The sequence below is a fragment of the Molothrus ater genome, chromosome 16 (genome assembly GCF_012460135.2).
Source record: "Molothrus ater isolate BHLD 08-10-18 breed brown headed cowbird chromosome 16, BPBGC_Mater_1.1, whole genome shotgun sequence".
Classification (NCBI taxonomy): Eukaryota; Metazoa; Chordata; class Aves; order Passeriformes; family Icteridae; genus Molothrus; species Molothrus ater.
In genome coordinates, this window is record NC_050493.2 from 15413999 (window position 1) to 15427181 (window position 13183).

Sequence of the window (13183 nt, forward strand, 5' to 3'; positions counted from 1 at the left end):
ACTGAGTTTTAATGAAGTTAAAATAATGTGCACTGGGTTTTTTTTGTGGGTGGACTAACAGCGAGGTGGATTCCAAGCTCCCACAAGCAGAAGCATTCATGTAAGAAATGAGGTGGAAAAAGCATCTTTGACCAATCTGACTCACACAAACTGGAAATGACTGCAAGTGACAAGGAGTCTCTCTCGGAAGGAAAGCAAGCTTTAAGTCTTAAAACTATATCAGTGTTTCACTTGAGTACATTGATTTATTTTTACTACTTCTTAATTTTTTTCCTTTGGAAAGAGATTTTTTGAGCATCACCTGGAATGTCTTCTGGCCCAGATTTGTGACTAAATTATGTTCTTCTTAGAGACACTGCAGATACACACTGGAGATGGTGCTGGCAGCTTTTGGGGAAGGTCTCAGGAAATCCTGCTGCTGGCTTGGTTAATGTGGGATGAGCCCTTCATCCCTGGTTATACCTTTGTGATGTCTGTGTTGGTTGGGCCTTGGATCATTAGAGCATCCCTGGAGGAGGACACTTGATTTGGACCAGTAACCAAAGAAGCAGTGTTGGCTCTGGCATTACCCTGGGAGCTGGAATCACCCTCCTCCCAGTGCAGTGGGGATCACCTTGGAAGCTAAAGGAGGAAAGAGGCACATGTTGCTCTTAGGTTTTGCTCAAACCTGCCTTTTTAAGGGGAGGTGCCCTTCTGGCCTCCACCCAGGTGTTAGGGCAGAGTCACTTGATGAGTGTACAACTGCAAACTTGTCTCCTTTTCTCTGAAACAAAGACCCACACAAAACCCAGAGGCCACCATGTTTCAGTAGTAAATATTTATAGAGCTTTGTTCACTTGGGCTGTTTAAAGCAATTTTCCTAAGAGATCAACCTCTTTAAAGGGAGAGCATGAAATGCACATCTCCTTTGTTTTTCTCCCTTTTCCAGTGTGACTTCCAGATCCATGTACCTGCTTGGCTGCTGCCTCCTCCTTTGTGTTTTTGCTGCTCCTGCAGGTGCAGAGCAGAAGCTTGGCAGAGTGGACATACACCTGTGTCCGAGCCACGAATTCCCAGGGGGAAAGGGAACAGCCTGATACAAAGTAGTATCAAGTGTTGGGAAAAAGTTACCATTTCTTTTGGAGGGGTTTTACTTTTTCTATTCACATCAAGTGTCATCTTTTGGGTGAAAACTTTAAGTAAGCTCACGTTGGGTGTGGAGTTTTCAGGTGATACTGATGCCAAGTGTGTTGTGCTTGGCATGAGTAATTTGGAAGAGATCAGAGTTTCCTATAACACATCTGGTGGATTCCCATGGGAAAATGACTTGCTTTCTTAGGTTTTCCTTAGAACAACTGGCAAAAGAAAGAAACAAAGGTTTGGGATTCCCCAGAACCTTGCCCAGGAGCATGAAACCCAGCTCCATGGAGGAGAGTCAGGTGTCTGACATCAGGCTTGGTATAGCAGATCCCTCTGTGCCAGGTTGGCAGATACAGGCTTGGTACAGCAGATCCCTCTGTGCCAGGTTGGCTCTCTGCTGCAGGAACGGGGCTGGGATGGCATCAGCATAAGCAGGAGTCTAAAGCAGGGCTGGAAAAATAACACAGGAGTCGGCCTGAATGCTAAATCCCAGAGAACAGCCCAGACTTGTTCTCTGAGCCTCATTTGCTTTGTTGCATCATGGTAATATCGGTCCAGAAAGAGATCAGTTGATATAAAATAGGCTTCAAACAAGAGTGTTTTCTTTTCCCCCAGTGCTGCTGCTGCGGGGCCGGGCAGGGCTGGTTCTCTGGGCTGTGTGTGCTGCAGGGGCAGCCCGTGCTGGTTCTGGGGCTGGGGGCTGGCTGCAGGGGCAGCCCGTGCTGGGGCTGGCTGCAGGGGCAGCCCGTGCTGGGGCTGGGGGCTGGCTGCAGGGGCAGCCCGTGCTGGGGCTGGGGGCTGGCTGCAGGGGCAGCCCGTGCTGGGGCTGGGGGCTGGCTGCAGGGGCAGCCCGTGCTGGGGCTGGGGGCTGGCTGCAGGAGCAGCCCGTGCTGGGGCTGGTCCCTCGCTGGCTGGGGAGTGGGATCAAAGCCTCTCAGGCAGAGCAGTGTCCATCCCAAAATAAGCTGTGCTTGGCTGTGAGCAGAGGTGATGCTCAGGTAGGGGAAACCCTGTCACCTGTAGAAAAGAAGTTCTAAAAACTTCCCTTAACTTGTGTCTGAGCTGCCTGAAATGTAAAGGTGGAGGGGCAGCCCTGGTATGGCCATGGCCATGCACTGCTGCACTGCCAGCAGCCTCAGAGCAGAGGTGGCATCTAGTGGCTGCTGTGACCCTCTGTCCCCAGATCCCTGGGACAAGGGGGGAGCCAAGGCTGAGCTTGAGCTGTGGGCTGGGCCTGGGAAAGGGAGCTTGGCTGCTCAGCTTCCCTGTGAGCTGTAAATGGGGGAGTGCCTTGGGCTGCAGCTCAGGACATGTTTGTTACTGGGACTGAAATACAAGGGGCCAGTGCTGGTGTTCAGCACAGTGGTGAGTCTCATGATTTTGAGGGCACCTCCAAACTGATGCAGATTTTGTCTCACCAGGAGAGCCATGGGAGAGCTGTGTTTGTGAACTGCAGCCTACTCAGTGCTAACCAGCTCAAATAACAGACCAAAAACAGGGAGTGCCTTTGAGCTGTCCTGATGCACTGAGTGTTTATGGAAAAGGAAGCTGAAATTTTCTCCAAAACATTGCAGTTGTGCAGATTTTTGTCTTTCATTAATGAGCTTGTAGGCAGAGTTTGCTCCAAAACCTTTTGTAAATCAGTCATAGTCTCACTTTGGGTGTTTGCATGTTAAAAAGTGCAGAACTTTCCTCTCAGCCCATAACCAGATACCAGCTTGCTTTTAACTGGAGTGTGTGTGACCTCCTTGGGCCAGTGTATGTAACACCCAAAGACTGGTGTCCCTCTGGATTAAAGTATGTGGTGTAGTTTCAGATGAACATGGATTATTTAAAGCATTTCTCTGGTGACCAAGTCATGAGTTTTGAGGACAGGGGACCCAGGTTCCTCTGGGGATGTAGGCTGGGCAGTTAGTGGGTGAGGAGCACAATGATGACATCTGCGTATTTGACATTTCCATTAACAAGTTTCCTTCTCTTCCCAGTTTAGCTGAACCTCTCTCACTTTTAAAAGCTGTACTCAAGCAATTTGTTTCAGCTCAGCAGTGGCATTTTTGGAAGCATGTGGCCTCGGTGCCCTGAAAACTGTCCCTGTTCCCTCCCGTGGTGCTTCCATGCAGCTGCTCCACCTGCGCACTGCTGGCACTGGGGGTGATCGGGACTCGCTGCTGACAGGGAGCTCTTGTGCCTAAGGAGGGGCCAGAGTCTGTCAGGATTTTGCATCTGAGATAGAGCAATGGGCTTAATTAGCCTATTGCCTAACAGGCCAGCAGATCCTGGTTCAGGAACTGGCAGGGGAAGATGTCTGGATGCTCCCTTCTGGTAGCAGAGCAGCCTTACTCCCACCACTCCTCACCATCCCTGGGGATGAGGGAGATTTATGTCTGCCTGGAAATAAATACAGATCATTCACTTGTCTCTGGAGGAAGATAAAATGTAAACTGCCTATTTTCTGTGATACAGCACTGGAAATAGTTGGAATTTAAGATAATTATCTTTATTGCTTTTTATAGCACCTTATGAAGGCTGAAATCTAATTTGTTTTTCACTAACAGGGAACTCCTGTGGATGACTCAGAAAAATCCATTTGCTTTATTGACAAACTTGTCTGTTTGGTTGTCAGGGCAGTGTTCTCCTTGCAGGAAAAGGGAAATGCAGGTCATAACACAACAGTGTGGGGTTTTAATAGATATTCAAAGTTTGATATCTGTTGGCAAGAAGAAAAACTAAAGTTGATGTAATTAGAGTGAAGTGACTCTGCTTTATTAAAAGGTTGTAAATTAGTTGATGCTTCAGTGGGTGTGCAGTAATGGTGCTCTCTGCTTTGTTTATGCAACTTCACTACACTTGAAGCTCATTAACAAGAGCTTGCCGAGAAGCTGCTTTTCCTGGGCACCTGGTGCCCCTCAGCTTTGGGAAGGAGGCGGGAGGTGCAGTTGTGTCTCTTGCCCTGTGCCTGGGGCTGCAGGGAATGCTGTGTTCCATGTGGTTTGGGCCTGTTGCTTGCAAGGGGAGTTGTTTCTTTTCAAACTTTTCAGTCCGACTGTGAGACAGGCTCCCAGTTTTAACAAATTTCTGACGTGTCTGAAGGTAGTGGACACCCCTTGTGTGAGTGAGTTGCATGCCAGCACAGCTGGTTGTTGTGGTTTGTGGGGTTTCTGCTGTTCCAGTGCTGGGGCTCTGTGAAAAGCAAAAGCAGATGTCTGTGCTGCTTCTCAGCCCTTCACAAGGGGGGAGTGTGTCCTGCCTTACCTGGCCCCCTGTGATCCACACCCCAGAGCTGCTCAGAAGGAGGGACAGCAATCTTTGGACAGCCTTCCTGTAATCTCTCCCAAAATGGCCTGTTGCTGCAGGCAGTGGTGTTTGAGAAATGCTGGGACTGCAGGCTGATGTAGCAGAGATGTATCGAAATTGTTTCTGTCCATTCACCCCCTAGCAGTCCAATTTATCACTGCCTTGTGGGATAATGCTACAAATCCCTGAATCTCAGGGAATCATGGAGTGACTTGGGCTAGAAGGAACCCTGAAGCTCACCTTGTTCCATCCCCTGTGCCATGGTCAAGGACACCTTTCTAAGTTGCTCTAAGCCCCATCCAACTTCTCCTACAGCTCAAGTTCTGAGCCTTTTAAAACCACAATGAAGAAGTCAGAAGCAATGTAGGGGGATAACTGTGTTTTCAGGGAGGAGGGATAGAGCTCCACAGAGCTGCCTTTGCCATGGAGCAGAAGTCTGTTCCTGTCAGGTCTCTGTAGCTCTCCTCAAAGAGGAGAAAACATCCCTTTAGGAAACATGAAATGAGAGCTCCATGTGGGCAGAGCAAGGTTCTTGTGCATCTCTGAAGATGTTCTCAGTTTGCTCAGCTTTTCATTGCTTTTCTTTCAGGAATTGACTACAAGACCACTACTATCCTGTTGGATGGCAGAAGGGTCAAGCTGGAACTCTGGTGAGTGTTCTGAGCCTCTCTAACCAAACCCTGGGAGCTCAGGCCAGGTGAGCAGGGACACGGGGCCAGGGGACACTGTACCAGGCTGTGGAGAGCGTGGACCATCCCTGAGGGTGTGGTGGGACTTCCTGGCTGTTCTTACCAGGAAGTTACTCTGGCAAACAAGATTCCTTTCTGTCAGTTAAGTAGCACAAACACCATGTTGCTCTTTGCTGGAATAGTCTGAATTCAGTCATTGTCTGTCATAACTGACCATTTTCACTGTTACTCTGCACTTGAGATCCCACCTGTAGTTCTCTTGTCCAGAGCTCCTGGCACAAGAAGCACATGGATATGTTAGAACAGGTTCAGAGGAGGCCATGAAGATGCTCCAAGGGCTGGAGCCCCTCTGCTCTGCAGCCAGGCTAGGAGAGCTGGGGGTGCTCACCTGGAGAAGAGAAGGCACCAGGGAGAGCTCAGAGCCTCTTCCAGGGCCTGAAGGGGCTCCAGGAGAGCTGGAGAGGGACTGGGGACAGGGACCTGGATTGACAGGACAAGGGGGAATGACTTCCCTTTGGCAGAGGGCAGGGATAGATTGGGCAGGAATTGTTCCCTGTGAGGGTGGGCAGGCCCTGGCACAGGGTGCCCAGAGCAGCTGTGGCTGCCCCTGAATCCCTGGCAGTGCGCAGGGCCAGGTTGGATGGGGATTGGAACACCCTGGGGTGGTGGAAGGTGTCCCTGCCATGGCAGGGGTGGAACTGGTTGATGTATAAAAACCCTTCCAACCAAACTATAACATCATTCTGTGTTCTTGTACTGCTCTTGATCACTGAGAGACTGGTATTGTTTTGGAAGCAATACTGGATTTTGCTGATATCCAAGGATGAGAAATAGAAACAAGAGAAGGAAAGTAGAAGAATAAAGCAGGTGAAACCCTTGGTCCCTCAGCAGCTGGATATTTCTCAATGCCTTGAGTAGAAAATGAAAACAAGCAGTGAAGAGGCATCACTGCATCAGGGTAGGGTGAGCCCCTGGGGAGCAGGACTGACTGGAGTGACCAGACCCTGGGACACAGATGGAGAACCCTGCATGGGAGGGGTAACCCCTGCCTTATCTGTCAGCACCAGAGGGACAGCTGGAGTCCTTCTGGCTGAGCTTTGTCTGACTTGCTGAGGAGCTGACACAGCAGTCTGTGGAGATGAAAGAGGAAAGGAAGGACAGGATAGGTTGTCTGTCCCTCCCCTGGTTTTCACACAGATCTGGGAATTAGGGAATGACACAGGTCCTAAAACATGGAGTTAAATATCCCCTTAGAAATGCTTGGGTCAAGTAACAGGAATATTAGTAACATGTGTGAATTGTTAAATAGGAATGAACTCCATGTTCTAAGCCTCAGTAACTGACTCTAACAGTGTGTAGTTTGGTGGTTTAATTACACCCCTGCTCTTTGAAGCTGAATGTCCTCATTTTTCTTACAAAAAAGAACAGAAGCAGCTAATTTATCTCTTCTAGCCCCCATGTTTTTATGTGCCACTTGCATTCTTGTCTCTCTTGTAAGATACCTATTTTAACATTTCAGCCCCAGGTGTGTAATAACTTAATGCTTCCCTTTTGAAACCATCTTTATATAATGTAATTCTTGAGCTGGAGAACAGCAAAGAAACTGAAAAGCTGATAACACTGATTGATGATGCCTTAGTGTAATCTTTTACCATTACTTACCCAGTATTTGATTGTTGAGGGAGAATGACATGTAAGCACAGGCTGTTAGATTGATGTCCAGGATCCTACAAAGCTTTACATCTGAAAAAATGGCTGTCCTGCACGTGAGGTCAGTATGTTTTTCCTAGAGCTGCAAATCTGGGGCTGAGGGGTTCCTCAGCCTTCTCAGTGGTCATTAAAGTGTCTTTTATGCTGGCCCAGGGAATAGATTTGAGAAACACCACAACGTGTCTCTGATTAGCCTGACACATTTCAGTATATCCTGGTTAAATCAGAGTGCTGGACTCTGGTGTCTTGTTCCAGAATGGCACTGAGAGGTGCTGGCAGTGTTGTCAAACTTAGTTGCACCTTGTCCAGACAAGACAAGTTATAGTGACTGAAAAGCCCCTTATTGTCACAGTGGTCTAGAAGCACTGTACCCCACTCCTGATCCTCAGCTTTCTGTAGGGTATATAGACCAGGTCTGTCAGGGATCTGGCTATAACGAGAATTCCAAGAGAATTCCCTTTATTTTGGTCAAAATGTAGTGGGGAAACAGGTGAAGCCTAGTGCAAGGCAATTTCTCCTCCTGTGAGTGGTCATATTTAGGTTGGCTGTTCTCCATGACTGGGAGACCTCTGCAGACTCACTCTGACTTTGAACTCCTGTGGACTGAAGGGAACCAGGCAGAAAATGCTTTGCCCAAGGGAGTAAAATGACTTATACCCTCACACATCACCCAGTAGTGCTGCAGCCCAAGATTTGGGCTTGTATCTTCTCCATGGGAAGCACAATGACAATGACAACCTGTACCCAAAGGTGGAGATGTATCCACCAGTTCTTCCCCAGAAGAACCCACCATGCAGAGGACTTTGGGTACCCTGCCTGTCCTAAAGATCTGACAAGATCAACCCTGATTTTAATTTTATTTCTTTATGGCCAGCAGGAGATGTGCAGTATGGGAATCAACTCTCCACATCTCATAGCTGTAACTTTTCTGTGTTTTAGGGACACCTCAGGGCAAGGAAGATTTTGCACTATTTTCAGATCCTACTCCAGGGGAGCCCAGGTAAGTGCTGCTCTCAGGGCTTCGATGGAACACATATGCTTGAACTTTAGGCTGTGTAAATCTTTCCTGCCATAGTAAAGAGCTCTGAAGAGGAATGCTCTGATCACCAAAAGGATCTCTGTAGATGACAAGAGACACTCAGTGTTGTCATGTTGCCTGGGATTCTGTTCTTATGAAGTGGTGGGAGAGAAGGGAGTGAATGGCAGACTTTGCTAAACTCCTACAGAAAAGGTCTGTGCAGACAATATTCAGTCTTAATTTCTAGAGGAGGGCTGAGAGGTCGTTAGGGAGGATGAGGCAATTCTCGCTCTAGATCTGCCTCAGCTTTAATGTGGGAGCTCCTACTTTCTGAGGTTTTTAAAATTTGTTTAAATATGGCACTGGCTTTCCCAGTGGAGTTCTTCCAGTCTGTGTTGCTTTCGAGTCAGTTCCAAAAATAGGGGTGGCTCCTACTTGCGTGTTTGAGGCAGACTTGAAACTAGAGCAGCTCAATTGGAACGTAAAGTATGTGTGTTCCTCAAAACATGAGGCAGAGTGTTACATTTTGACTTTCTCCTTTGGGCCCTGTTCCAGAATAACATCAAGATCCTCAACAGGACAAAAATCTTGTGGTGCTCTGGAAAATTGCTGTTTAATAGTGCTTTCTGACAGTTCTGTTGTTGTCCTTTTAGTAGCATGGCAGGGTCCTTCCAGGATAAAGTTTACCTAAGTTAAATGAGTTACTTTATTTTCCTTAATGTTTTCAAGTTGGAAAGCTTTGGAGAAAATTCCTCCTCTGTTAGACAGTAGGAGTCAGAAGCTGTCTGTCAGCCTCCTAAGCAGGCCAGTATCCTGAGAGATTCCCAGCCTTTGGGAAACATTGTACTTCTACTCAAGCTCTTACCACTTTTGGCTTTTTGCTTCTTGTATCTGTAGACCTTTGCTTTGCTAACTGGCAAAATCTATGTTGTTCTCTTTCTCTGACTTCCTGCAAATTCACTTGTGCTGTAGACATAGGAGCACCTCACCTGGAGTGCACTGTTGAGATCTCCCCATGTCCTGTTTATTCATGTTAGTGCACATCTCTGGTGGTCTGGGTGCTTTGAGGCAGCTCCTTTGAAGCAGAGGCCAATTTCCTGGTGCTTGTAGAAAAGTACAAGGCAAGGAGAGTTGGAGTTCTGCAGTGGGAGAGTGCAGGATCTCCTGTTCACATGTTCAGTCCCATGTCTGAGTTTCTTTCAGCTTCTACATTTCATTTTCTTTCAGCCTTTACTACTTTTCAGAAAAATCTGGAACCCCAGTCACACAATCACAGTTTGCTTTGGAAGGGACCTTAAGGCTCATCTCATTCCAAGCCCCTCCCATCTGCAGGGACACCCTCCACTGGACCAGTGTGCTCCAAGCCCCATCCAGCCTGGCCTTGAGCACTTCCAGGGATCAGGAATCCACAACCTTCTCATGGAACCTGTGGGCTTGAGGCCATGTTGCTTCCCTCACCAGTTAGAAGTGAACAGAGCTGGTCAGTGTGGTTTTCTGGTGACCACGGAACTCGGCTTTGGTCAGGCTCTTTCTAAGACCTTGCTGTGTCACATCAAACTGGGAATGGAAAGCAGCAGCTACTGTGTCCAGGAATGTCACCTGGGAGCTTTTAGGCCTGTGTGCAGCCACTGTGCACTGTGGTTACTCCCCTTGCTGTCACCTGGGAGCTCCTCAGAGCAAGTGTCTTGGTAGAGACACTGCACCCTCAGAGCCTGAGCCCATACACCAGACCTTGCACCTGCTGCTGCCACAGGGCAAACTGGGGCACAGGGCAAAGCTGAAATGAGCAGTGATGAGAACACTCCAGTTGGATGGGGAGAGGGACACACGTCTGTCTGGAACCTGCATGGAGCTGTGAGGCCCTGGCACAGCACCTCCATGTGATTCCTGCAGCCTGTTCTCCCTGGACACTACATTTGGGTGCCACAAGGTGTCGTGTACCTGGCTGCCCACAGGCTTGAAAGGGATTGATTTTCTCTTCCTTCCTCAAAGTGAAGCTCTTGACCTTCTTCAGCTCTATTTATCAGTATTGCTGGAGGAACTCTCTCCTGAACATCAGCAAGGTTTGCCTCATCCATCTCACTGCCTAGCCCTCTCCCAAGGAGTCTGAGAGACAGTGAACCTCATCAGCCCGGCAGGGGGACCTCTAGTGGGAGTGCTTTATAGAACCATGGAATCCCTAAGGTTGAAAAAGCCCTCTGAGATCATCGAGTCAAACCAGGAACCCAGCACTGCCAAGGCCCAGCTAAACCACATTCTACGTGGATTTTTTTAACAGCTCCAGGGATGGTGACTCCACCAGGGCACTGGACAGCCTGTGCCAATGCCTGATCACCCTTTTAGTGAAGAAATTACCCCAAAATGCAATCTAAACCTCCCCTAGAACAACTTGAGGTTGCTTCTTCTCACGCTGTCACTTGTTACCTGGGAGAAGAGACCAATCCCCACCTGACTCCCACCTCCTTTCAGGAAGTTGTAGACAGCAATTCACTGCTGAATGCTGGGGAATGGAGCTCCCTTGCACAGCAAGGTGTAACTCATACCTTTGCCTCAACACTGCCCTCTGCTTGTGCAACAAAGGCCTTTTCCAAAGTGCTGTTGTGATGCCTTAATCCTGGTCTGCCCAAACAGTCAATGCTTAAAAAAGTGGCAAACCAGCCCTAAGGAGCAAGGCTGCCTAGGATGAGGAGAGGTAATTCCCAAGGGAAGTCTCTCCAGGCCCTCTGGAAGTGCCCAGGAGATGAGCACAAGGAAAGTGCCTCTTGAAAATGCCTGGAGTCCTTGTACAGTCTTCTCCAGGTGGCTCAGAGTAAAACTCAGATTGTTTTCAGCCACAAGTGGTTGGCTCCCATGTGATGTTCCAGTGTTATTCCTGTATTAACAGGAATACAGATACCATGTCTCTTAAATAACTCACCACAACTTTCAGTGGAAGAAGAAAATATCTATATTTATACTCTGAATGGTTAACCAAAGCAAGAGGACTGTTTATTTTGAATAACAAATGCCTGTGTGACTGCAAGGGTGGACTTCCAACACCTCCAGTTATTTTCAGTATGCAGAAGCTGACTTCTTCTGGCATGGCCTTAGCATAAATACAGCATAACCTATGTGGTCTTGGCAGAGAAACACAGAAATGCTTCTGGGTTCTCTGATGTAGAATTATGGAATGGTTTGGGTTGGAAGGGACCTTAAAGCCCATCCTATTCCACCCCTTGCCATGTCCAGGGACACCTTCCACTGTCCCAGGCTGCTCCAAGCCCTGTCCAGCCTGGCCTTGGGCACTGCCAGGGATCCAGGGGCAGCCCCAGCTGCTCTGGGCACCCTGTGCCAGGGCCTGCCCACCCTCACAGGGAACAATTCCTGATTGCCAATATCCCATCCATCCCTGCCCTCTGGCAGTGGGAGCCATTCCCTGTGTCCTGTCCCTCCATCCCTTGTCCCCAGTCCCTCTCCAGCTCTCCTGGAGCCCCTTCAGGCCCTGCAAGGGGCTCTGAGGTGTCCCTGGAGCCTTCTCCTCTCCAGGTGAGCACCCCCAGCTCTCCCAGCCTGGCTCCAGAGCAGAGGGCTCCAGCCCTGGGGCATCTCCATGGGCCCCTCTGGACTGTTACAAGATGCCCACATCCCTCTCATGTTGGAGGCCCCAGAGCTGGCTGCAGTACTCCAGGTGTGGTCTCCAGGATGTATTCAGGCCTGTGTGCTGCAGTGGCTTCTTAGCTGCAGCTGTTTGCTTTCCTTTCTACTGTCTTGGAATCATCAGACTTGAAGACTTCTGCTGTAGGAGGGCTGACACAAATCCCCTTGGAGGCAAGAGAAACACCTTATTGAAACTAAAAGCCAACAGCTCAGGAAGAACAAATCCAGCAGAGGAAAGAGGTGCCAGCGTGGGAAAAGCTGTGTTTGCAAGTTCAGTGTGATATTTGTACAAGAACAGATTGGTGTAAACTGGCCTTGAGCACCTTCATGCTGAGAATTAGTGAAGGTTCTCACTGAGTAGAGGACTAAAGAGCTCAAGAGGAGCTTGAAGAATGAGGTTCCAGAGAGGACTTGTACAGCTTGGCTGTGAGAGCAGGAGGCTGGCTCAGCAACCTGGCAGCCCTTACCCAGGTCTGAATAGCCAGTGCTTAAGAGAATACTTGGTATGAAAAGTACCTCCAAGCCAGGGAAGCATGCCTGACTTTCCCAAACACTCTTTATTGTTTTTCAAGTGTAGTGATAAAACTGAATTTTCTGAAGTAGACCCTGGAGAGGTTGCAACATGGAAAAACAGTGTCCAGACAGTGAGCAGACCTTCTTGGGAGTTCTTTTTTCCCTCATGGCACAGCCTGGTGCAGTGCTCAGGCTGAACTTCTGGCTGGTCCCTCCCCAGGGAAAGGACTCGAGTACCTTGATGCCTTCCCCAGTTTCACCTCCACACCACTGGCCTGGGTCCCAAGCCATGTGACTTTCACATTCGGCAGGAGCTTCTTCCTCCTGAAATTATCTGCAGTAAAACATCCTTGCTGCCCCTGATGAGCTGGCTCTGAGCAAGAACCAGCCCCTTCTTCCAGCATGATTGCCTCAGGGTTTGCTGTGAGGATCACAGGTCTGTTGCCTTCCTCCCTGCCCTGCCTTAGCAGATCTGATCTCGTCAGGGACAGAGCTCTTGGGCTCCAGGTGGAGGCTTGTGGTGCTGGTGTGCCTGGGAGCCCTGTCCTTTTCTCTTGCTTCCCTAGGTGTTGAGTTTCCACTTCATCCCCTTCTCACTTGGGTTCTGATGGGCCAGCAGGTCCTGAGCACATCACTTCAGGGTCTCCTTTTGGGGCAAAAGAGGAGCATTTGTGTCTGGGATAGCAGAGCACTGGCCTCCAGGCACAGATGGGGCAGGGGCAGTGTGCAGCCAGTCATGGTGACTGCAGGGCCAGGGAGGAGGCAGAGATGGAAACCAAGTAGTGCTGTGCCCTGCAGAGCCAGCTTGGGCAGTCTGGAGCTTGCTGTGCTGCAGAAGGATTTCATGTTAATTGTCACAGCATGGGGTATAGTGAAAAGTATATTTAAGCACACCTTTAGTGTGCTTAAAGGTGCTGCAGAAACCTTTTTTGCTCTTGGACTCCTGTTCCTTTTCTGCCTGGCTTCCAGGTCTCAGTCATTGCAGCAGAGCTGGCTTGCTGATCTCGGCTGTTTGAGCAGCTGTGACTGTTCTGGCTGCTGTGAGCAAATGCAAACTATTCCAAGAGTGATCACAGAGGGGAGAAAGAGCTGTGGTGGTGCTTCCTGATCCAGCCAGGAAGAAGCAGTGTTTGGATCGTTCCTGATGTCCTCATATGCCAGTGATTTAAACTGTTTCTGAAAATGTGGCTTGCCAAACTCTTCC

General features: G+C 49.0%; 1 protein-coding gene across 1 annotated transcript in view; it reads left to right on the plus strand.

The window, feature by feature from the left end:
- The window catches only part of RAB40C (RAB40C, member RAS oncogene family), a 36939-nt gene that overhangs the window by 13633 nt on the left and 10123 nt on the right, over nucleotides 1-13183 (plus strand). Inside the window, exons 2-3 of the mRNA XM_036392391.2 lie at nucleotides 5003-5063; nucleotides 7752-7812. Coding sequence (XP_036248284.1) covers nucleotides 5003-5063; nucleotides 7752-7812 — 122 coding nt within the window. The remainder of the gene's footprint in view (nucleotides 1-5002; nucleotides 5064-7751; nucleotides 7813-13183) is intronic.